Below are 24,447 nucleotides of genomic sequence, written 5' to 3'. Positions count from 1 at the left end.
CCAGAAATAATGCTTCAGGTTAAGAACTTTGCTTCAGGATGAGAACAGAAATTGTGCGGCGACGCAGCGGCAGGCCCCATTAGCTAAAGTGGTCTTCAGGTTAAGAACAGTTTCAGATTAAGAACGGACCTCTGGAACGAATTAAGTACTTAACCCGAGGTACCACTGTACTACCTTGTGTGTGGATGGTGTTGTGTTGGTTACATAAAATAGGCCATGGGAAAACATTACTAACAACAGCCTCCTGATCACTTGTTCTTAGCCTTCATTAAGGGTTTTCTTCTCCAGAATTTCCTTCAGATTAGTTTTTCCTCTGTGGATCTCATCGTTTATCCGAGTTAGTTGCATACGTGGAATATGCTGCAAAAATATTAGTATTTGGAAGGAAAAATGAAAACCAGAATCATCATACATAGATCCGGTGTGTACAGACAATAGCTCTCGGTTGCTTCCTCCCCACTGATATTTCAGTTGTTTTTTAATAATAAATCACATCTATAACATTTGTTTTAATAATATGCTGAAATAATAAATTAGAAGCAGTACAGGTCATTCGATAAGACACCCTCCCTTTCACACTCAAGAAAAAAGGGAGGAAAGTAAGTTGGAGTAAGAGAAGCAAGAGAATGAGAACAAAATATGAAAAAGAAAAAATGGGAAAAATCCACACAAATGCCATGTACACACCATTTGACCTGGAAAGCTGTCTGCAGACAATGCCAGCTCCCTCGGCCTGAAGCAAGATGAGTGCCGCATCCCATAGTCAAGTTTGACTGGACTTAACCGTCCAGGCAGCATCTTAAAAAGTAGTCCGTATAGTAAAAGCTATGTTTTTCCCAGTAGTGATGTATGGAAGCGAAAGCTGGACCATAAGGAAGGCTGATCGCTGAAGAATTGATGCTTTTGAATTCTGGTGCTGGAGGAGACCCTTGAGAGTCCCATGGACTGCAAGAAGATCAAACATCTCCATTCTGAGGGAAATCAGCCCCGAGTGCTCGCTGGAAGGACAGATCCTGAAGCTGAGGCTCCAATACTTTGGCCACCTCATGAGAAGAGAAGACTCCCTGGAAAAGACCCTGATGTTGGGAAAGATGGAAGGCACAAGGAGAAGGGGATGACAGCGGTCGAGATGGTTGGACAGTGTTCTCGAAGCTACCAGCATGAGCTTGACCAAACTGCGGGAGGCAGTGGAAGACAGGAGTGCCTGGCGTGCTCTGGTCCACGGGGTCGCAAAGAGTCGGACACGACTAAACGACTAAACAACAAAACCGTCCAGGGTCCTTTAGCTTTACCTAACACACCATACATTTAAAGCACATGTTGTCCCCCAAAGAATCTTGGGAACCATAGTTTATTAACTATGTGTTGGGAATTGCAGCTATGTGAGGGGTAAACTACAGTTCCCAGGATTCTTGGCGGGGGTGCACTTTAAATGTATGGTGTGTATGCAACCAATGCAAGTCATATTCTAAACCCATGGAAATTGATAGGACGTAACACATGAGGCACAACCAATTATTCCCGCTAATTTCAATGGGGCTCAGAAGTGTGCCGGGTAGTTCGGATCCAACACATGGGATATATTCCCCAGGATTAAAGTATTAAAACTAAGATTCAGCGAAGATGATAAAGTGAGATTAGTTTCAGTTGCCACATCCTGTCAAAGCTGCACAGCTTTAGGGCATGCGCAAAACACGTGACACAAACTGCCATTAAGTTCACAGCAATGCCAAGCGGCAGGCGATATTGCAGAACTGTCATTGTACCTGGTAATCACATTTATTCTGGGGACCCTGTCAGCCAAATGGGGCGGCTTCTTTGCCCTCTCACAGTGGCTTAAGTTATACCCTCTGGAAATGCTCAAAAAAACACACCCTAGATATGTTTGCGACAGCTGACAGTCCCTACTGAATGGTGTCAATTTGAGGAATAAAGTGTGGGCATGCACAGGCATTAGTGAAATTTTTGCAGTACTAAATGATTTTTTAGGTGCAGAATTACTACTCGACCCATGGTGTAAGCTCCCTTCCTTCCTTCCTTCCTTCCTTCCTTCCTTCCTTCCTTCCTTCCTTCCTTCCTTCCTTCCTCCCTCCCTCCCTCCCTCCCTCCCTTCCTTCCCTGCCCTCTCACATACACAGCTACAACTCCTCTGCCTTCTATTCTGCAGTGTCTACATCCTTGGATAATGTCTCTATTCCATCAGGTTTCTACTTCTCCACTCTCCCCATATTTACTCTTTCTGCTTACAACCAAGCACACCTCTCCTATCTTGGCTTAGAGGCTTCTAGGATTAGCAAAGGGAAAAAAAGTCACCCTATTTTTATTTATTTATTAAAACAGCATGCTGCTTTTCATTTGTAGACCTCAGGGCAGATCACAACATAAAGACACAAGACAAAAACACAAAATACATACTCAAAACAAGAATAGGAACAAAGGAAACCAAGAATCCTCCAAAACTTGTAAAAGCCTATAGGATTTTATTCAGCCAGTGGCCTGATTGAAGAATTACATTTTTGTCTGGTGCCTAAAGGTATATAACGAAGGTGCCAGCCTAATCTCCCAGGGAAGAGAATTCCACAAACAGATCCACTGCAGAAAAGGCCCATTCTTGTGTTGCCACCCTGTGGATCTCTCATGGAGGAGGCACATAAAGAAGGGTCTCAGGTGGTGACCACAGGGTCCAGGTCCGTTCATATGGAGAGAGGCAGTCCTTGAGGTATCACGGTCCTTGCCAAACTTATAGATGCCACTTCCTTCGCCCACACACTTGCCCTTTCCCCATAGCTGTCTACCCATCAGAGCTCAGAGAAGTTACCACTGTTGAACACTGACCGTTAGTTCCCACTGAGGAAGCATCAATCAGTCATTTGGGGCTTCTGACCTATAACCTAAGAAAGGAATATTCAGTCAGAAGCCATCATGAAATATCTATGTATGCATAGTGTTGATCTCCAAAGTGACCCAACTTACAACTCAGCCAAAAAGTAGAAAAAGTCCTTACTTGGATGCTAGAGCTTGAAGGGAAACAGTTGAAAGGGAATGGAATTTGTTCGGCTTCCTACCGACGTGATTGCTCAGCCACACGATATCAGATTGTCGATACCTTATTCCAGTGGGCTTCCGGTTAAAGCCCCAAGGCTTCCCTTCCGTGAGTTCTCGGCAATGTTTTTCCTATTAGTCCTTCCCACCGCTAGACTTTCTCTGGGCCTCAAACCCTGCTTCAATCATCATTTTTAGCTGTTTAGGCCAGTAAAAACGCTTTGATACCTGATGTGCAGCGCTGCCTTGTATATCTTTCCTAGGAAGCTCATACCATTTGGCCCGAAAGCCTCTCCGCAGGCAGTGCTGATCAAAGACACCATCGCTCCTTCTTCTGCTGTAACCAAAGCCTGCGAGTTTGATCCATCTAACAGCCCTATCAACATGACAGGCCTCTGTCTAATGTTAGCCTAAGGGCTTGCCTCTTCCATACCCAATCCAACTTATTAAATTCGCTCCCTTCTTCCTACGGTTTTGAAATGCGTTCAGCTTGACCGAAAGGAGGAGGAGGAGGAGGAGGAGGAGGAGGAGGAGGAGGAAAGGACGGTATTTATCAGCAGCAGATGGCAAAACTGTATATATGCCAAGAACGGGCAGCAAGCTATGTGCTTCCCCCCATAATTGTGTTGCGTTCGTCCCAACTAAGAAAGGAAGAGGCAAGCTGGAGAGAGCAGGTGGTGCTCACCGACACTACATTGCTCAGGCTGTCCCATTAATGACAGTCACATTATTATTATATATTAAATTTGTATACCCCCCCCCATACCTGCATGTCTCATGACTTCTCTTTCGATGATGGCACTCAACACTGGGTTTCCTGGTGCAAGATCCAGATCTACTTAGTTTCAGCAAGGCTGGTGCTCCTTGCACCTTAAGACACTGTCGGCACAGTTGGAGGCAGACACCCTCTGCTGATGCCACTATTCACGTTACTTTGTTCCACGCGCCCAGAGCTAGACCGGAGTCATTGTGTTTTGACAATACTAACATTTATCTCAAGGTTTCCCAGACTTGGGTCTCCAGCTGCTGGCGGTGCTTTTTAAATAGCTGAATAAGTATCTGCTGCTGAATATCTGTTTTTTGCTTTTATGGTCCTGTGCTTCACTGAATTGGTTTGATATCATTGTGTGTGATTTTAGATTCAGAGGAATAGTTCAAAAAAATTAAAAATGCAAAGACATATTTCTGCTCCAGGTGAGATTTAGGCAAAGTCTTAGTGCTGAAGAAATTAGGCTTGATTGTAGAATCATTGAACTGTAAGGCACCCAAGTCACACTTGTCAGAGTTCACTGGCAGGCATTATTAATTAATTAAATTTACATTCTTCCCTTACTTTTGAAAAACAAAAGCATCACAATGGGCAAGTGTTCAAGAGAAAAGTGTCAATCAGCACTTCTCCCCTCCCCCGATATCCTGTACTGAAAAATGTTACAAACACTGTAAAAAGCAAATACTTTCCTAGTCTTTTTGCTATATTCTTTCCCCCCTTTTCTTTTTAAAGTTGCCCATCACTTGGATGAACTGTGGTTGCTTTTTTTGTTTTGTTTTCAGGGATGATGTCAATCACAAATGTGGTCAGACAGCAATCCATCTGCATGGAAATATTAACTGCCGTGAATCTATTTGCCAAAATTCCTCCAACATGGGTGTCTGGAAGCCCATGCCCCTTGCTTGAACTTCTTCAAACAAAGTTCACAATAAATCTGACACCCCATAAAGCAACTGCTTCCATTAGCACCCTACGGTTGCTCTGGCCAAAACCCTGCAACTAGATACCTCCACACTTGTCTGCTGCCCAGCCGAGTCTGACTCCATATGAGGTGCTCAGAAATTCCATCTTATACACACATCGCTCAATAAGTCACACTAAGTTATCAAGAAAACAGCATATTGCTTCTTCCCCCAAGTTATTTTGCTTGGAATACAGCTGAGGCCTGAATTATCAGAAACAACAAAATTCAGGCACTTTAAAAAAAAAAAAAAGTTTACAAGTGGGAAGAACTTTCTGAAATTCCAGTAAATCAGTGAAATACCATGTCACTGTCATTTCAAACAACATCTAGCCAATGTAAAAGAATAAACAAAACTTGCTAGGTCACATGACATATACTCTACTAAAAAAAGAAACATACACACAACAGAAATTTGCACAAATCCAGAACCCAAAAGAGTTAAATAGCCTAATTTAAAATATGCACATTTTGCTCATTTGCATATACTCACTATTTTCAGTTGTTTTAAAATGTTTTTAATATTGTGTTTTAACTGCCCTGAGACCTTAGAGTGAGGGATGGGGAATGATAACAATAATAATACATTATTCCGCTTCTGTCAGTGATGAAGGAGGACAATAAGCCACACATTGGAAAGAAGCCGCATTTCCTAACTCCTGAAAATAATGCTTAATCAGGCATCACCCAATACTTTTAAAGCCTATAGGCTGCATTCATGAGAACTAGAATTAAGAACGTATTTGCAGGACAACAAATTCAGTGGTTTTTGCACACAGACTGCTATTAAACTAAAGCTGTTATAAGGACCCACTTCATTATTCTCTGATGATTATTTATTTCCTTTTTTATGTAGGCATAAAATATGCCTACACTGGCAGTTGTGGGATGCTTGTGTGGCTGTGTATTTCACATGGACAATTCCACCCTGTTATTTCCAAATCAGGGGGAGGCCTCCAAGCTAAGAGTTCTAGACAGCCTAACCAGTATGACAGCACCTCAGAGGTCTGAACGTCTGAAGGGTGTCACAAATGGGCCGCCATCTGATAAACTAGTGAAATAGTGTTTAAAGGTGAACACGACTCTTGGCAGCTTTTGCTTGAAGAAATTAATTTCTCCAGAACGGATGTAATTCCTAAGCGCATGTTACAGATGGAGACGCAATCCCTGCTCCAAGCAAGAAACAGCAGTGCACACCGTGCTCCTTTTGAAGAGCTTACCAATAGTGCGAGGCGAAAAGATGAAGCTAATTTGACAACTCAAGCAATGTCACATGCAATAAAAATGTATCTATTGATGGGCTTGTTTCTTTGCATGCGCGCACACACACTCACATACACCGGATCAAGTACAACCGTGTTAAGAATAAATACTTCAATATGGATTAGTATCTGGCTGCCATTCAGAATTTTTAAATGTTCGTCAACTGCATAATTGCCCAGAGACGGCTCTAACTCGTGCTCTGGTCATTTGCAAGGATTTTTCTTTAAAAACCATTAAAAACAGATAATTTTAGAAGCAACCCACAGATCACACGATACTTTGAGGGGCTTCTAAAAGACAACACACAAGGGAATCTGTCTAGTCAAGGGAATCTGTGCAGTCTAACCTAAAGAAACTTGTCCAATTTCTTGTGTATATTGTGGGAAGGTTGGGCGTGGGTGAGATATGAACCATGTGAGAATCAAGCAGAACGAGGGCAGATTGTGCACCCATTGTACAGCCCCCAAAGTTAGGCTTAAGCAAGTTACTTGTTAGCAGCTGCTTGCTTCGTATATATCACGTCTTCTCAATACAACCCTGTGCTTTGTGAGGGTTTGACTTCATTTTATCTGGGGACCTCTACATTGCCCTGCGTTAAAAATGGATATTCAAAGAGGACTTCTCAGAAGCAAGTAGGTTAGAAATACCAGCCATTCAAAGAAAGACTGTGTCTTCTGAATAAGTGTGACCTTTTTTAAAGTCAACCGTCCCAGTCAACAGTTCTTTCAACCAACCAACCAGGGGGCGGAGAGAGGCTACAAGTGCTTGCTTGAAGAGGTTGTGTATCTTATTAAGATGCTAAAGAGCTTTTCTTCTTCTGCATGATGTGCCATGAAATTGATTAATTAATGTGGCTCCATTATTGAGAATTCATTCATGCAGCAGTCATTACCTGATCTCTGCTTACATAGACTTAGGATAGATTATCCAATTAATGGGGGATTGCAAGCGAGGAGAGATGGGGCAGGGATTGTTGCGCCGTAAAATCTTAGTCCCTCCCATCCTCATACAGAAGATACGATCTAACTATTAGCTATGCTTGGTTTTTCCTTATAAGAACATGTTTACTTTCGCATAGTTGTCAAGGAAAAAAAAAAGCCTAAGAGAAGCCCTATAGGAAAACCTTATATACCATGCTTTAAATTTACCTTATAATGCCATTGCACATAACATTATATGCTAGCTTTCCCACTGACCAATTTGATAATTTCCTCTAGATTTTCCAAATAAGGTAGACAGCATCCTTTGCATTCAGTAGAGCAGGGAACCTGCAGCCCTACAGATATTGCTGGACTACAAATCCCATTAGCACCAGGCAGCAGGGCCAAAGGCCAGGGATGATTGTGGAGTTGCAGCCCAACAAACAACATCTGGAGAATAACTAGGTTGGGGAAAGCTGCTATATGGGGAAAGAGGTGAGCATCTATTAGTAACAGAACCCCTCCTTGTTCAAGTGGTTAAACATGATGTGTGGCTCTTCAGTTAGGAGGGACAGAACCAGCTCTTGTTAGCATATGGGCTGATTAAGGTGGGCAATTCTGTCCACTAGTCATCTGAGACCAGCTCTGTATTTGTCCTGTGATTATGCCCATATAATTATGAAACTGGCTAGTCCTTTTTTTGGCACAAACACACTCTCTTCGAGCCCTTCTCAAAAAGTCTTACCTTAAGCCTGGCAGGGACTATTTACAGACTCTGAGGGCAGGTAAAAATACAGGTTTTTATGAAGGGTGTGCATGTCTTCGTTTCTGAAACTGGGCACACATTTACTCGGGGCCATAGGAGCTGAATGTGCTCATGGAATTCTAGTGGGATTCTGCGGTCATGCAAGGACAACAAATTCTGTACTCTGATTGTCAGACTGCCGTGAACTCAGTAGCTAACCTCGTTCAATGCTGATGAGTAAAGGAAGATTTGTATGAGTTGGGGTGAGGGCTGAAATTCCCTGCCCATTTTTGAGGGACCCAAGGGACGGTCTTTCAAAACTTCTGATACCACAACCAACAATGGAGGTTTATCATACCTTCAGCTCTTTGAAAGGACTCATCAGCTGTTGCCAGCTAAAACGAAACAGGATCCCCAATGCGAATGTCATAAATAAGTTTTGATTGGATTAGAGGACAACGCAACTAGATAAGATCAAAATAGCTGTGAAATTAGCACACACGCGGTCTATTGTCTGCTGTCCCTTTCTGTGATACTCAAACGTGCCCAGCCTTGAGGGTTGCTGATTATAAAGCAAAATGGGAGGTGGGCGTATTGTCTTTACAACAATGGGAGATTAGAAAGCAGCAAATGCTGCTCTAACCAAGATTGAGAAATTAGGAAAACTGGATTGCTGAACTAATTGCGGGGAAAAGAAAGAAAACGTGTGAGAGATTGCAACATTAGCTCTCCCCAGGCATTTATAATGCAACTTAAAGCAAACACACGAGAGAGGAGTGAGCCAGCTTGGTCGCATTGCTTTCGCAAAGAGGCAGGTATCCTCACAGAGGCTCCCTGCAGAGTTTACAACCCTGGAAGAAAAACAGGCTTCTAAAACTTTCCAGCTCTTTTCCCTTCATTACTGCACCTGCGCTGCTTCAGCCAAAAACTAATGTGCTTTTCACCTGAGAGGGTGGAGAAGGGTGAATTTCATCCTTGTTGAGGACCTCTGTGTATTTTGCTTAATGTGGGCACAGAACTAACATACTTAAACCAATTCGCACATGCAGCTCTTCAGTTCAAAAGGAATCCTGCTTTGAGGAGGGGAGCAGAATAGCCATTGCTTTGTTGTTACACAACCACTACTGACCTGTGTGTAACATCTAGCCTGATCCTACCCAGCCATCTTGTTTCAGCTGCAATGGCAACCAATAAGTTTCAAGGTTCATGTCAAGTTTCTGGTGTTTAATAATAATTCCCTTCAGTCCCTGGCTCCCATATATCTCAGGTCTCTTCATCTATTTGTCTCCAATGTGTTCTTAGACATATAGAGGGAAGAGCACCCCATAACATCTCTGTCTCTGCTGGCTGTGCCTCAGACTTCTTTGCTCTGAGCAAAAGGTTTGGAGAGGAAATCATTGCATGTTCAGCTGAACATGTTCAGAATATGCCACACTATGAGGAGCACTGTGTAGACTGTTTTCCTAGATCCCCAAACAGGGCCTGCATCTTTTTACAATTCCTGGATGTCAGCATCAAGTTTTCCCTCTCAGAACCTGCTCCAAGCTCCACTTCCATTAGAGTTGACATATGTCCAGAATTTCCCGGACATACCTGGAATACTGCAGTCAGAAGCAGTGTCCAGGCAGAAATTGGCTAAATGTCTGGGAAAATCTGGATATATGGCGACCCATGTTGGCAGTGTCATTTTTGGCAATTTCCCTTAAAAATAGCTCAAAAACTTTTGTGTCCGGATTCTCACTTTTTGAAATATGGCAACCCTAACTTCCATGCAAGAGGAATGACATGACAAAGAGAAGGACTTTCACATCAATTGTCCCGAGGCTTAAGAATAAATTCCCTTCTCAAAATCATCCCTTTTATTGGTCTTCTGCAGGTGATTCAAGACACATCTTTTCTGATTGGTCGTTTCTTAAGCTGGTTAATTTTATTTGTTCTTAACTAGTTCTTTAGATTGTTGAGTTTGTTTTGCTTTGTTGACCTATCTTTATAACTCTCAAGGCTGTGCACCAAGACAGATAAAACAAGCAGATTTCAGTAATAAATATATGAAGGTGAGAGGCCCAGTCCACCCTGTGCACACACCCCAATACTTGGGACCTTCCCAATAGTTAGAACACAAAAAGCTTTGAAGACAGAAGAATTACATAAGCTGGGCACTGCGAGGAATGGAGTTACCCCAAAACAGATGGCTGTTCTTAAGATATCTCACCAGCATGTTCAAGTTGATTCTTTCACCTGAAAAATGGAAGGCTCCACTCCAGGTCATACAGAACCATCTGTTGGCAAAGCAACCAGAGTTTTGAGCTAGCCTTAAACCTAAAAAAGCTGAGATTTCTCGTAACAGCAAGAGCAAAGATATTAACAAGCCTAGGCTATTAATCCTGTTAAAGTGTTTTCTTCCCAAGGAAAATCCGATTCTGGATGATATCCAAAACCCATCAGTTTGGAACGACTTGGAGTAGTTGAAAAAGCATTTAGGTAATACCCACTTTTCTTTTCTTTTTTTAATCAACAACATTTAATAGTTCCCCTAAGCTATTTGATGACTGAGAAAGTGATAACATTTTAAAATGTTACTTGTTCTTCCCACAGTAGTATTTTTATTTTATGCATTAGGCTCGTATTTGCTTTACTCTGTTATTTTATTTTATTTTTGGCATAAGACCCCAAAGATGGAAAGGAAAAGACACATTAATGATCCACCATATCAAAAGACCTGCTCAGAGGACTAGAACTTTTCTCATTTCTCTATATTTATGCAATCCCATCTGCTTCAACTGCAGTCCCATTATAACAATTGTGAGGAATAGCTCCAGGCTAAAAGTTGGCTGCACATTTCCTTCAAGCTGAGCTGCAGTGATGTCACAGAACATCTACGAACATTCCAACTACTGAGAGGTAAAGGCCAGCCACATGCTATAAAAGTAAAACAATATAAAATGCCAACATTCATACAAATGAAGCCACTGTAAGAGGAGCACGAAGCTGGAGTGCTGCATGCTGTCGGAATCAGGAGGTTAAATGCTATGCTAGATACGTTAGGTACTCAAAAAGTTTCTTAAGCAAGATATCCTTCCAAGTGGCTGCCATGTATTATCCTTATCTCTTTAGCTTGAGTGGTTACTATCCCCAAGAACAGTCACATGCTGGTTTCTGGCTCAGACCATTAATCTCCTCTGGTGTGATATACAAAGAAGACTAGATGTCCTCATCCCGAGTGGATAATGAATACCCAGTGTTTCATTTGTTACTGATGCTAGCATTAAACAGTAGCAGTGCAAGATCAGGAGCACCATTTGCCTCAGTTTGTAAAAACTGAGATCGAGAAGAAAAAGAACAGGACATCCTACCACTTGTCTGCCTCAGAGGTCCCCCAAAACTTTGCTTCTCATTCTGAAGTTGCAGTTAAAACAAATTAATCTGATGGGTTTCGTTTCTTAGCTGGCAGTTCTGCTGTGTCTTCTGTTTATGAAATTAGTGGAAGTTTTGCTTTCATTCCAGAGTTCCAGGGCATTAACTTTGGTTTTACTGCTGCTACGACTGTCATGCTGCAACTGTGGTGGATATTTAGAAGAGCGCTCCAAAATTTGAGGCAATTCATGGTGTCCTCCCCACCTTCCAGAGAGCTCCAAGTCACTGTCCCAAATAGCATTCATTTCTCCTTGTAAACTCATTACTGGCCTCCCCTCTCTTCAGGCTCAGGAAAACTTGCTGTGAATATTTATCCCATCTGCCCTTCTGTTTCCATCCTTTGGGAGTCATGAATATATTTGGCATAATTGCCATTAGAATAATATGGTCTTATAACACAGGGATGGACACTCATTCTGTTTCCAGGCCATTTCAGTTTTTGCATGGGTTCATTCACTTCATCATTTGAACTTATTTAAATACATATTTTGTCTCATTGCATCCACTTCTTTATTTATTATACCCTAAGATACATACATTTTGTTTATTTAGAAGCATTGCTAAACCACTTAATATTTGACAAATCTTTAAGCAATACACAAATAATACAACAACAACAACAACAACAACAACAACAGAATACTATAATAAAGAGAGAAATGCAACATATAAGTACAGTAAAAGAGCGCATAATATAAAAACAAGACTTCATGGATGACAGAATCCAATCTTGGAGGCTCAGAGAAAGTCTGGGCAAAAAAGATATGTCTCTACAAGATGTTCAATGCTATTCATGCATGATGCTTTACATGGCACAGGGAAGGGTATTTTACAATGGCAGAAAATGCCTATTTGGGGGGTCACTGCCCTGTAGTGTGCAGTGCCATGAGTAAAATTTCCCCAGATGATTTCATTGATCTTCCATGTCTATACAATTAACCTGGTCTTAAGTTGCCCAAGGATGTGGGTGGCGCTGTGGGTTAAACCACAGAGCCTAGGACTTGCCGATCAGAAGGTCGGCGGTTCGAATCCCCGCGACGGGGTGAGCTCCCGTTGCTCGGTCCCTGCTCCTGCCAACCTAGCAGTTCGAAAGCACACCAGTGCAAGTAGATAAATAGGTACCGCTCCGGCAGGAAGGTAAATGGCGTTTCCGTGCGCTGCTCTGGTTCACCAGAAGTGGCTTAGTCATGATGGCTACATGACCTGGAAGATGGACGCCGGCTCCCTCAGCCAGTAAAGTGAGATGAGTGCCGCAATCGCAGAGTCGGTCACGACTGGACCTAATGGTCAGGGGTCCCTTTACCTTTACTTTAAGTTGTTCAGGGATTTATATGGTGGTAAAAAGACCTTTAACAAAGCCCTGTAGCTGATCGGGCTTTTGTACTCTTTCTGAGCTGAAAATTGAAGTGCAATATTCAGAAAGTGTGAAATCCAAAGGTTTCCTGAATTAGTCCAGGAGGCGCAAACTATTTGTTGTTGAAAGTTGCTTTGAAAAATATTATTATCATTTGCTTACAGATGCGGACCGAACAAAATTAATTCCCACAAACAGCTAATTCAGAGCCAAGAGAAGAGGCAGAAGGTTTGCATTGTAATCCTTACTGTGGACTCCTCAAAATGACCCATCAGGAAATCTAACAATCGACAACTGCATTCTAGTGCAATCTTTTAAGATGCTGCACTCAACGTGACCACAGGAAAAAAACCAATGATAACACGAAGTTCTTTTGCCCTTGCAGCTGTCTTTCTTCTTCATAAATGAGAAAGAGGTACTGCAAGGGGTCGTTCTTATTAAGCCACATGGGTATATGGATACACAGTAAGCATGGATGCAAAAGCATAAAACTGTCACTGAAAATCCTGAAAAAAAACTGTCACTGAAATCCTTCTATGGCCATCGTTGCACATTAAGGCAGAACACAAAAATAGTAAAATGAAATGTCAACAAACCAAACAGAAATAGAAAGCATATGGCAAAGGCACACACACTTGACCCTGCCCCACCAAAAATGTCCTCGCTTCCTGATCTCAGTTTAATCCATCACAATCTACTACTGTCTTCGGTTACATAATGTAAGATTTATCCCACGTGTTGATGAAAGTGTATAGACTAAGAACATTAGGAAGGGGTCATTTTTTAATAGATTTTTATGCAGAATAGAGCTATCCAAGTCACAGAATATGACTTCCCTTACTACTTGCTGCATTTACTCCCTACTTAACAAGACTGATCAGACACTGTCCCATAGCAGGAGGTTAAAGTGAACACGCCAACAGACAAACTGTAATTAATTTCATTTTTCCCACATAAGAGAACAACAAAAAAAGGCACAATCTATCTCTAATCACATTTGAACCAGGCAGTATTATGACGGTAGAAACACATTGTCCCTACTGCACCTGTACATTAATAAGCTTGATCTAACTTCTTAGGCCACAATCCAGTGCCCTGTCCTGGCTCCCACCCCAAAACACACAAGCAAAGACTCTCACTTGTAAGAAATAAAAAAGATCTTTATTCAGGCAAGAAGTGGTATAGGCTCAGCAACAGATACAGGGCCCAGGAGCCACATCTCAGTTCAAGGTGGAAGTTCAGAACCAGTGGAAGCAACGAAGATGTCCGAACAAATTTCCCCACCCTGTCTGCCAAGCTTTCAAAGGCCAGCTGCGGGGCACTCACTCGCCTTGTTCACCTTGTGGGAATGTTGGGATAGAAAAAGCATGCTCCACAGGGATGGGATGGGCTGCTCCTATCTGTGAAGCCAGCGCCTGGTTCTCAGCAACAAGCTTGCACCCTACTTTTTGGACTCCTGTTCAGTCACTGCCTTCTGCCTCCGTGACTGCTCAAAGGCTTCCTGAGCCTTCACTGAGGCCCTTCACTTTGCAGGAAGAGCAGGGGTGTGCAGAGAACTGGCAACTCTGGTCCCCCTCCTAAAGTGGCTGAAGTTGTGGTGGAGATTCCTCTCTCCTCCAACCCAGGTTTCCCACCATTCAGGCCTCCTTGGGTTTCTACCTCCTCCTGTGTCACAGTCTACCAATTCCAACAGCATCATGGGGCTCATTATGACTGTAACCCACTGCTCTTCAGGTTTTTTGGGCTCCAACTCCCATCAGTCCCAGCCAGCATGGCCACGTTGTAGCCCCAAACATCTGCAGGCCACCAAGTCTGGGGGAGGTTGCTTATTCACACACTTACCTGGTATTGAACAAAATGGAGTTTCTTTATGAGAAGAGATGTAGAGGTCGGCTGTCTTGAACTGCTCATGGTTTAAAAACTGACTGTTACCTGATGTTGCTGCAAAACAACATTCTATACAGGATCTCATAAACATGTTCTATATATATATACACACACACAGTCACAGGCTGTGCTTCAGCACTTGTGTGCTAACAGAACGAGGTGGTGTGTAAGTTGGACGGTTCCTCCGGGTTTTTGAAAAACAAGAGACAGTGTTCTATCTATCTTAGTTAAACAAGCACGGCTTGAGTCAGGAAAAGAGCTCATAAAAACTTTTTGGCATCTGGCACGCTTACCTCCCGGACAGTGCCTCAGGGCCATTTTACATCTTCTGGACTCTGCGATGGTTGGGCATGGTATTGTGTCTTTTGCTGGCTTTTTCACAATTTGCCTCGTCCGCGTTTCCAAGCCCCACTTAAATCCGCAGGTCTTGTTATTTCTGCTGCACGTCCCCCATTCACTCCAAGGACCCACTTCACAGCCTTCTGAGGAAACCAACATACACAACACAGAGGCTAGTTAACATCTTCTTGTCATTGCTGCTCCAAAATACATGTCAATGAGGGGCAGAGGGTGGGGGTGGCAGAGAGGATGAAGAAATTCAAAACTTCATAAGTGGCAGATTTTACTGTTCAGTGTCTGATGGCTTTATTAGAGGAAATTTCCACAGGCTGGCCTTATTTAATCCCACTAACTCGAAGAGCTGGTTCACAAACAAGCCCTGAAATGTGTTGTGGGAAGGCAATGCAATTTCTAGTCTACCATGAATTCTCCACACCTCCTTCTCTCCCCATCTTCCAGTTATCTTCATTTTCCTTCCAGTTGCTTTTGAGGGGTGTTCCAATAATTTTAAATCAGATCTGGGGAACTGTTGCTGGGTTATAACCAGTGCTATTTCTCTAGAAAAAGAGGTGTTAGAACTTACCATGAACACTTCCCTCATTCTCTCAGAATAATAATAATAATAATAATAATAATAATAATAATAATAATAATAATAATAATAATTTATTATTTATACCCCGCCCATCTGGCTGAGTTTCCCCAGCCACTCTGGGCGGCTCCCAATCAGTGTTAAAAACAGTACAGCATTACATATTAAAAAACTCCCTGAACAGGGCTGTCTTAAGATGTTTTCTGAATGTCAGGTAATTCTTTATCTATTTGACATCTAATGGGAGGGCGTTCCACAGGGCGGGCGCCACTACCGAGAAGGCCCTCTGTCTGGTTCCCTGTAGCCTCACTTCTCGCAATGAGGGAACCGCCAGAAGGCCCTCGGCGCTGGATCTCAGTGTCCGGGCTGAACGATGGGGGTGGAGACGCTCCTTCAGGAATACAGGACCGAGGCCGTTTAGGGCTTCAAAGGTCAGCACCAACACTTTGAATCGTGCTCGGAAACGTACTGGGAGCCAGTGCAGATCTCTCAGAACCGGTGTTATGTGGTCCCGGCGGCCACTCCCAGTCACCAGTCTAGCTGCCGCATTCTGGATTAATTGCAGTTTCCGGGTCAGAATGGCAAAGGTGCCCACCTGAGAGGTGCAAGAACTGAATTCTGGAGAGTATTGGCTGAAAAAAAGCCCTGGTTATAACTCCCATCATCCCTGATCATTGGCATTGCTAGTTGGGACTGACTGATGGCGGTTGGATTCTAACATCGTCTGGAGGGCCACAGGCTCACTGCCCCAATTTAAATAGTGGAAATCTCAGGTCTCTTCTCTGTTTGTTTTGTATTTCTGGTTGAACAATAGGTTTAGATCAGAACACAGGAACGTAAGAAGACATCCAGATGGATTATACCAAGGCAACATTCATATCAATCATACATTTAAAGCTCTATGATACTGTAAGCCGCCCAGAGTGGCTGGGGAAACCCAGTCAGACTGGGAGGGGGTATAAATAATAAAATTATTATTATACTTTAAGTAGTCATGGCTTCCACCATTGCATTCTGGGAGATGTAGCTTGTTAAGGCTTATCAGAGTGGTAACAGGACCCCTATTTCCCTTCCCTTATGGAAAGATGGGTTCCCTACCAACTCCAAGCAACTTTAACAAACTAGGCTAGGCATAGAAGTCTTTCACTTGTTCTTTTTTAGCATTAGGTTTCAGTCTGATTTGCAGACACGAGTCACCAAGCCACATTAGGCGTAGTTTAAAAAAAAGAAAAATGAGAAAGACCATTTCACGGCAACCTATGCTCTCTCTTTTATTAAGATGCAAAGAAAAATCAAAGCGACTCAGCTCAGGAGTGCTTCAGAGTATCCTTACTTGGAGAAAAGCCATCAGGTTTCAGAAACAGAGATTTCCCTAGGACCCATTATTTCTAGATTTATTAACGGTAAGAAGATGAATTGCATTGCTCTAACGTTATTATAGCACATTAGCTGTTTCCATCTAACTTATGTACCAAACACTCGCCAAGGTTTTTATGCAGTGAGGTAATGTGTGAACTTGTAAACCTATCTCGATGTCCAGAAAGGTTTAGACCATAAGCATGATCATTATTCTAAGTGTTCAAACAGAAACAAAAAGGCAAGTACGAGACAAGCACATAATCACTAACGTTTCATGGTTGAAAATGTGGACATTAATTTTATTATTCTAACACTCCGATTCTCACTGCCTTAGAATTCTCATCATTTGCTGCTGTTAGTGGTTGGGAGGGGGAATGCGCAAGAGAAAGACGTGGAACTACATGCTGTAGAGGGGAAAGAGGAAAGGATACAATTTTTGAGAGCAGACAGTATTTTTCTCTGCTTGTTTTTGTCAGTTTGCATTTCTTAGTGCAGAAAGTATTGATGTGATGTGTAGAGAGCTTTTCTATTCTAATTAATTCATGAGGCTTCTGGAAGCTTCTGGAAGCTTCTTTGTGTGAGGGAAACAAGTAGAATGTTCATGGTGTTTGGGTTATTCCTTCAGAGAAGCTGAGTACAGCTGTTTCTCTTATCTCTTTCTGTCAAGGTCATGCTGACTATAAAAGTAAGGCCAGAAGGAGCCTGGGTTTCACTTTCTCTTTCTTTCTTTCTTTCTTTCTATCTTTCTTCCTTCTGGTGTGGTGTTGTGTATATAGTGTTAAAGCATAGTCTTAGAGGTTATTGTAAGTTTATGTTAAGTCTGCTGCAACTGGATTTCTTATGGACAGTGCCAATCCAGAATGTATTGGATTTGTGACCATTATGCTCATTTGCCTTCAGTAGCAGTAAAGTTCTACTGGATGAAATACAATTGCCTTTGGTCTATTTTTGGGGAAACCTGAAACGTGCTAACTATACATTGGAATCTACTCTGGAGTAGAATTTCATGACACTTTTATGTTCTGTTAACCAGAAATGGCTCACTAGGTGCCATGAATATATGTATATAAGAAGAGCTAGCTGGATGAGGCCAATGGCCCATCTAGTTCAGCTTCCTGTTCTTACAGTGGCCAGCCTGTGGGAAACCCGTAAACAGGATCTGAGCACTCTCAGTTTTAAAAGGTCATCCCAAAAAACAGAAACACTGATTTCTCGGGAACAGGTACCGGAACATCGGGACTGTTATAGAGAAAGTTGGATTGTATACAAGTGGGTGGCACAACCTAATCAGGCAAAGTGGAAAATAATTTCAGAAACCATTCTGAAGCAGTGGGGAGGATCAGAAAGAGATAATATAGAAGAGATGTTCAATAAGCACTCACCCACACATTCCATGGTCTCCTCTAAAGGTGCAAAGCCGTCGGGACATTCTCCAAAGCAACGACCCCGGTAGAGATAAAACCCAGGCTTGCACTTTGTGCAAAAATCTCGACTGAAGCAAGAATCACAGTTCTCTATTCTGCATCCTAAGAGGTTGGAATAACAAATTTATTTATTTATTTCAGGTTTGCAAATTCATTGAGTGATGCAGCAGCAAAAAACATAGCAGGACTCAACCATTTAAGAAGAATGGGTTCAGAGCTTACTCTTAAGAACCTAAGAAAAAAGCCCCATTGGATCAGACCAGTGGCCCACCTAGTCCAGCACCCTGTATTCACAGAGCTCAACCAGATGTGCTTGGGAAGCCCACAAACAGGTCCCGAGTACAACAGCGTAGCTAGGTTGGCAGGAGCTGGGACCGAGCAATGGGAGCTCACCCCGTCACGGGGATTCGAACCGCCGACCTTCTGATCAACAAGTCCTAGGCTCTGTGGTTTAACCCACAGCGCCACCCGCGTCCCCTACATTATTAACTAGTCAATCATTAATTGATTTGCAGAAGATTTTAGCTAGTGAAAATTAGCAGCATGAGAGAGCATGTTGAATTCTGCAACCTATAAGTTATTTGCTTTCAAATATGCACATTTAATGGGTCTTGGCATTCTGATGAGATATGAATGGGTGGTCCTGTAACACACAGCAGAAATGCTGGAAGGAAAGCTATTGCTATATAATCACTGCTCTCACATCCAAGAGATGCAACCATCTACAAGGTCAAATATCAGTTGTTGATTCAAATATGGGGGGGCGGGGATGTCTCATTCAAGTGAATCCCCCCCTCTTTATAGATGGAAATCTTCCATTTAAAATATTAGGGCCTCTGCTATATGAAAAGGCTGCATGTTGTTACCTGTATCTTTGACTCAGTCTTGGGGAGTTTTGTCCCTAACACCTTCCTGTTTTAAATTGAATGGAGAATACACATGGTGTTTCCTTATGTGAAACCTTAACTTTCCATTTCTTGGCCACAGATCATAGCTAGATAGTCTGTGATACATTTCTTGTGTTTGCCTTTTCTGGCAGCCACTCTCTTATGTTTGGTAGATTCCACGCCACTGGAATGTTTATCATCACATTTTGAGAAAGGATGACTATTCTTCATATAGCAAGCACCCAAACCAAGTTTTCTATGGCCAGCAAGTTCTGCAGACAAGTGAATCTGAACGCTAGACTTTGATTACTTATATTTCAGCTCCATTAACGTGCACTGAATGCATATATTTAGCCTTAGGTTTAGGGATGTAAATAAGGGGGGGAGGACACTACAGGCAACATCACACTTATGGATCATATGTGTCATATCCTCGTTAGAATGCAGGGATTAAACCATAGTTGCCCTGTTATGATGCAACAGGAAACTATGGTTTAAACATAACAATTTATGTCATATATTTATACACGTCTTCATACCAAGGTAGTCTCTAAGAGGTTTATAAAAATTATTATGATCTCAGTGAGAAACCCAGACAGGGAAGGCAAGAGCATGCAGTTTGTTCTTTGGCCATCAACCCATGGTTTATTGGCCTGTGACTCTTACATCAAAAATGAGCTACAGATTATTACTGAAATCCTAGACATGCCAGCTGAAATTTAGGTCCCACCAAGTTCAATGAGACTTTCTCCTGTTTGCGTAGGTACTGGATTTAAGCCTAAAAAGGAAGGAGGTGTGCACATACACACTCAAGTTAACTAACAAACATGAGAATAAGTCTGCACAACATATTTCAGTTTGCAATGAATTCCAGTTTTCAAAAAGCTGTTGAGGCCCCATGAGTTTTATGGACACGGAACAGTGTACAAATCTAGAATGGTCACAACCATGCTTTTAACAAACATTATCTCATGACAGTTTCTTAGCAATTAATTTCCAACCCAAAATGGCATATGCTTGCTAGGCCAACAATCCTTGCTAGGCACTTGCAATCCTGTTAACTCAGAAAACTGCGGGAGGTTTGCGCTGATAAAATTTGGGGTGGTATGCTGGCGTACGGTTCTTCCCCACCATTAAAAATGTAGCATGGGGTAGTGGTGTAATCAATCCAAAAGCCACTGTTCTATAGAGAGAATTATACTCAGGGAGACTAATGCAATAATTCTCACGTCTAAATGCACTCATAATTTATCTGTGGGTTGTGTGAAGAAATAGGCTCATTATCTGCCCTGAATGACACTCCCACCTATTCAGCTGTATTGGATGGCTGTGGATTTTGGTAATATGAGGAAGGAAGAAAAAACTTTCTTTTCATCCATTTTTCCAATGCCATGCATAATATTATAGACTCCTACTATGTCCACCCTTAGTTGCTCCCCCCCCCAACCTAAAAAGCCTCAAAGAGTGTAGCTTTTCCTCACAGGGGATTTGTCCCACCCTCCTGATTATTTTGGTTACATTTTAGTGCACTTTCCCCAGTATCCTTTTTGAGATGTGGCCGTCAGAATTGGACCTTGCATTCCAAGTGTGGTCACACCATAGATTTGTATCGAAGCATTGCTATGTTGGCAGGTTTATTTCCCAACGATCCCTTAGCATGAGATTTGCCTTTTTCACAGCCGCCACACACTGTGTTGACATTTTCATTGAGCTCAATATCTCTTCTTCGGTCACTCGCTCACCGCCGCCAAATATTTCTTATGAAAGTTGGTTTATAATGCTTTTTGTTTCTACCCAGAGTGGTTTCTGAGCCAGCGTATCGCTTTGTTAGTGAAATGTGTGAGGGGAGGCAACTTTTTCCCTTTTTCTCTGCATTTATTTATTCTATTAAAGAGAATTTATATGCCTCTTAATCAGGCAAAACCTTTAAGCAGTTTGCATACATCCAAATTACTGATTAAAATCAGACATTAAAAAACAAGTTTGCCCTTATAAATTCCAAAATGAAACCAACAGTTCTAAAAATATATGTTATAAAATAATATTGCATGTTGAAGTTCATGTCAGATTTACCATGTCTGGGTTGCCTTGCTTAAGCCAAATATATATTTTAGTAGGCGCTGAAAATGGTGCAGTGAAGTGCCTAAGATCAATGAGCAAGGAGTTCCAAAGTGTAGCAGGTGTTGCCACACTGAAGGAGCTATTCCTTGCAAGTGCAGAACAAACATGGCATGGCAGTTCCCATGAAGACCTTCACCTGATGCTCCAGAGCAGCAGTTCTCAACCTGTGGGTCCCCAGATGTTGGACTACAACTCCCATCATCCCCGAGCTCTGGCCTTGCTAGCTAGGGATGATGGGAGTTGTAGTCCAACATCATCTGGGGACCCACAGGTTGACTGCTGCTCCACAGGGTCCTCCAACTCTCTGGAACAAATGTGGAGGAATGCAAGGCAAATAAAGTTGGCAAAAATTGCCTCTCCTCTTCTGTTAGTGGAGGTGTGAGTTGGACCCAAAAGGATACAACTGGAACCATCCCACGCCAAAAAGAGGGTTTTCAACACTCTGTTCATGCAGCTCTTGTTCTGCTTACATACGTACATTTATTAATGCATAATAAATTGCTATTCTACAGATATGTAAGGGGTGCTGCCGAGAGTGTCGGTTTTCTCCTTCTGCCTCTCTTTGCTGCCAGGGGAGCAATAACGATTAATTTTGTTGTTATTCCTGGATCGGGACACTCCACCAATGTACAGAGCCATAATCTGGAGTTATTTCCTTTGCTGCGTCATTGTTTTTCTAATAGGCTCAAAACTTTAGCCTCAGGCCATCTCCTGACTCCTGTGAGTCGTGCTGAACGTTATGCATTTAACAGACCCAGAAGGGGTGTTCTCAAGTTATAGGCAACAGCAGTCCGATCTGTGCACACAAGGCGTTGAGCTGCACAGTGAAATGTTCAGTGCTGGCGCAATTTGTGTACCTGAACTGTTCCAAGCCAACAAGTGTACACAAAAGTTCACACAAATGCTTGCACATGCGTACAAGACAGCTTGTGTTCAGTGTAACCTGTAAACAAGCCTATTGTCCAGTAGTGACTGGTGCCCCTTGGGACTGGTGGGGCCGAAAATAGGGAAACCAACAATAACTGGAGCCAGAGTCATGGATTGGCAGAGTCAACTAATTCTAGTTTTGTCCTCATTCTCTCCCTGCTGAGTTCTGTAACTGGGAAAACACTTCAAGAGGAGGAAACTTTAAGCAGAGGCTTGACAACCATATGTCAGGAGTGCTCTGATGGTGTTTCCTGCTTGGCAGGGGGTTGGACTCGATGGCCCTTGTGCTCTCTTCCAACTCTATGATTCTATGATTCTATGAAACTGTGCAGGCAGTGGATTGGTTGTAAGCAAGAAGGAAGGCAGGTAAGGGTTAACTGAGGACAGATGGATGTTGGTGGGGCAGTGCTGCATTTACCCAAATGAAGAAGCCTCCACTGCTATTCTCTACTGTTCTCCATGGAACAACCAGGTTTGGCAGGACCACTAAAACCGCACACATCTAGGCCTGGTAAAAAGATTTGCTCACAACCCACAGAAGGTCTGGCTCCCTGCATTCTACTTCACCACAGGTGAAGGAGGGATAAAGAGGAAGTGGAACCACTGCAAAGGAGACCAAAGCCTGAATCATAATCATAATAATTTTATTATTTATATCCCACGCATCTGGCTCGGTTTGTCCAGCCACTCTAGGTGGTTTACAACATATCTAAAAACATAAAACATCAAGTGTTAAAAATAAACCTCCCAAAACAGGGCTGCCTTCACATGTCTTCTAAAAGTTGTGTAATTCTTTATTTCCTTGACAACTGAAGGGAGGGCGTTCCTCAGGGAGGGCATCACTACTAAGAAGGCCCTCTGTCTGGTTCCCTGTAACTTCACTTCTCGCAGTGAGGGAACCAGCAGAAGACCCTCAGAGGACAACCTCAGTGTCTGGGCTGAGCAATGGGGGTGGAGGTGCTCCTTCAGGTATACTGGGCCGAGGCCATTTTGGGCACCAACACTTTGAACTGTGCTCAGTAACCTTCTGGGAGCCAGAGAAGATCCTTAAGGACCGGTGTTATACAGCAGCCACTTCCAGTCACCCGTCTAGCTGTTACATTCTGGATTAGTTGTAGTTTTTGGGTCACCTTCAAAGGTATCCCCACGTAGAGCAAATTGCAGTAGTCCAAGCGGGAGATAACCAGAGCATGCACCATTCTGGCAAAACAGTCTGCAGGCAGGTAGGGTCTGAGTACCAGATGGAGGTGATAGAGAGTTGCCCTGGACACAGAATTGACCTGCACCTCCACAGCCCAGGAGGAAGGAGTCCAAATTGACTCCCAGGTTGTGTACCCAGGGGCACGGTTACCTCGTTCAGGACCAGGAAGTCCCCCCCACACACACACAGCCCCTGTCCCCCAAGAACAGTATTTCTGTTTTGTCAGGACTCAACCTCAATCTGTTAACCGCCATCCATCTGCCAACCACCTCCACTCACACAGGACCTTGACCCCCCTCACTGGTTTTGATTTGAAGGACAGGTAAAACTGGGTATTTTCCAGCCTAAACCCCCTGATGATCTCCCAGCGACTTCATGTAGATGTTAAAAAACATGGGGGAGAGGACAGAGCCCTGAGGCAACCCACAAGTGAGAGCCCAGGGGGCCGAACACTCACCCCCAACACCATTTTCTGGACATGGCCCAGGAGGAAGGAGCGGAACCACTGCATGGCAGTGCCCCCCTCTAGACAGTCCAGAAGGATGTCATGGTCAAATGTCTCAAAGGCAGCTAAGAGATCCAGCAAAACTAGGAAACAGTTTTCACCCTTGCCCACTGGAGATAATCAACTAGCACAACCAAGACAGTCCAATGATGGGGCCTGAATCTCAATTGGAAGCGGTCCAAATGGTCCACATCCTTCAGGCATGCCTGGAGTTGTTCCAGGTCACCTACAACAACCATACTTGCTAGAACAATCAGTATGTGTTAAAAACACACACACAGGCATGGAGGTTGTCAGGTTGACCACAGCCACTCCTTAAGTATCTTATGTATCCCCACGACAGGTCTGAGGTATAGACTGGAATAATTTTTGACCGGGGGCAGCCCTACGATGAGGCAGAGTGAGGTAACTGCCTCAGGTGGTGAATGCTGAGGTGTAGGGAGTGGACAGAGCTGTGAGCACCATGAGGTCCACTTTACAGCCCCTACACTAGCCTGCTGGCCTCACGTCCAGTGGACAACACTGTCCTTTCACCAGTATTGTGGCAAGAGTCAACTACCAGTCAAATTGGCTTTTGTATGTGCCTTGGGAGAGGGCGCCATCTTTTCCTTTGCCTCAGGCAGCAAAACGTCTTGAACCGGCCCTGCATTTTACTATGTCAAAGAAAGAGCCCATCTCTATCAGACCAGCCATAGTGTTGGTTCAAACCTCCTGTGACACACAGACCAAAACCCGAA

At 43.1% G+C, this 24,447-nt stretch overlaps 1 protein-coding gene across 2 annotated transcripts in view; it reads right to left on the bottom strand.

Annotated features, from left to right (window-relative positions):
• RSPO2 (R-spondin 2) overlaps positions 1-24,447 on the bottom strand; it is a 102,327-nt gene that overhangs the window by 17,328 nt on the left and 60,552 nt on the right. For both annotated transcript variants that reach the window (XM_081919030.1, XM_081919029.1), the window contains exons 4-5: positions 18,028-18,171; positions 14,649-14,837 (exon numbers count right to left, since the gene is read on the bottom strand). In XM_081919030.1, the coding sequence (XP_081775156.1) occupies positions 14,649-14,837; positions 18,028-18,171 (333 nt within the window). The remainder of the gene's footprint in view (positions 1-14,648; positions 14,838-18,027; positions 18,172-24,447) is intronic.

Source organism: Podarcis melisellensis (assembly GCF_964234715.1).
Source record: "Podarcis melisellensis genome assembly, chromosome: 7".
Classification (NCBI taxonomy): domain Eukaryota; kingdom Metazoa; phylum Chordata; class Lepidosauria; order Squamata; family Lacertidae; genus Podarcis; species Podarcis melisellensis.
The sequence above is the reverse complement of the archived record's forward strand: the minus strand, read 5'-3'. Positions and strand labels throughout refer to the sequence as shown.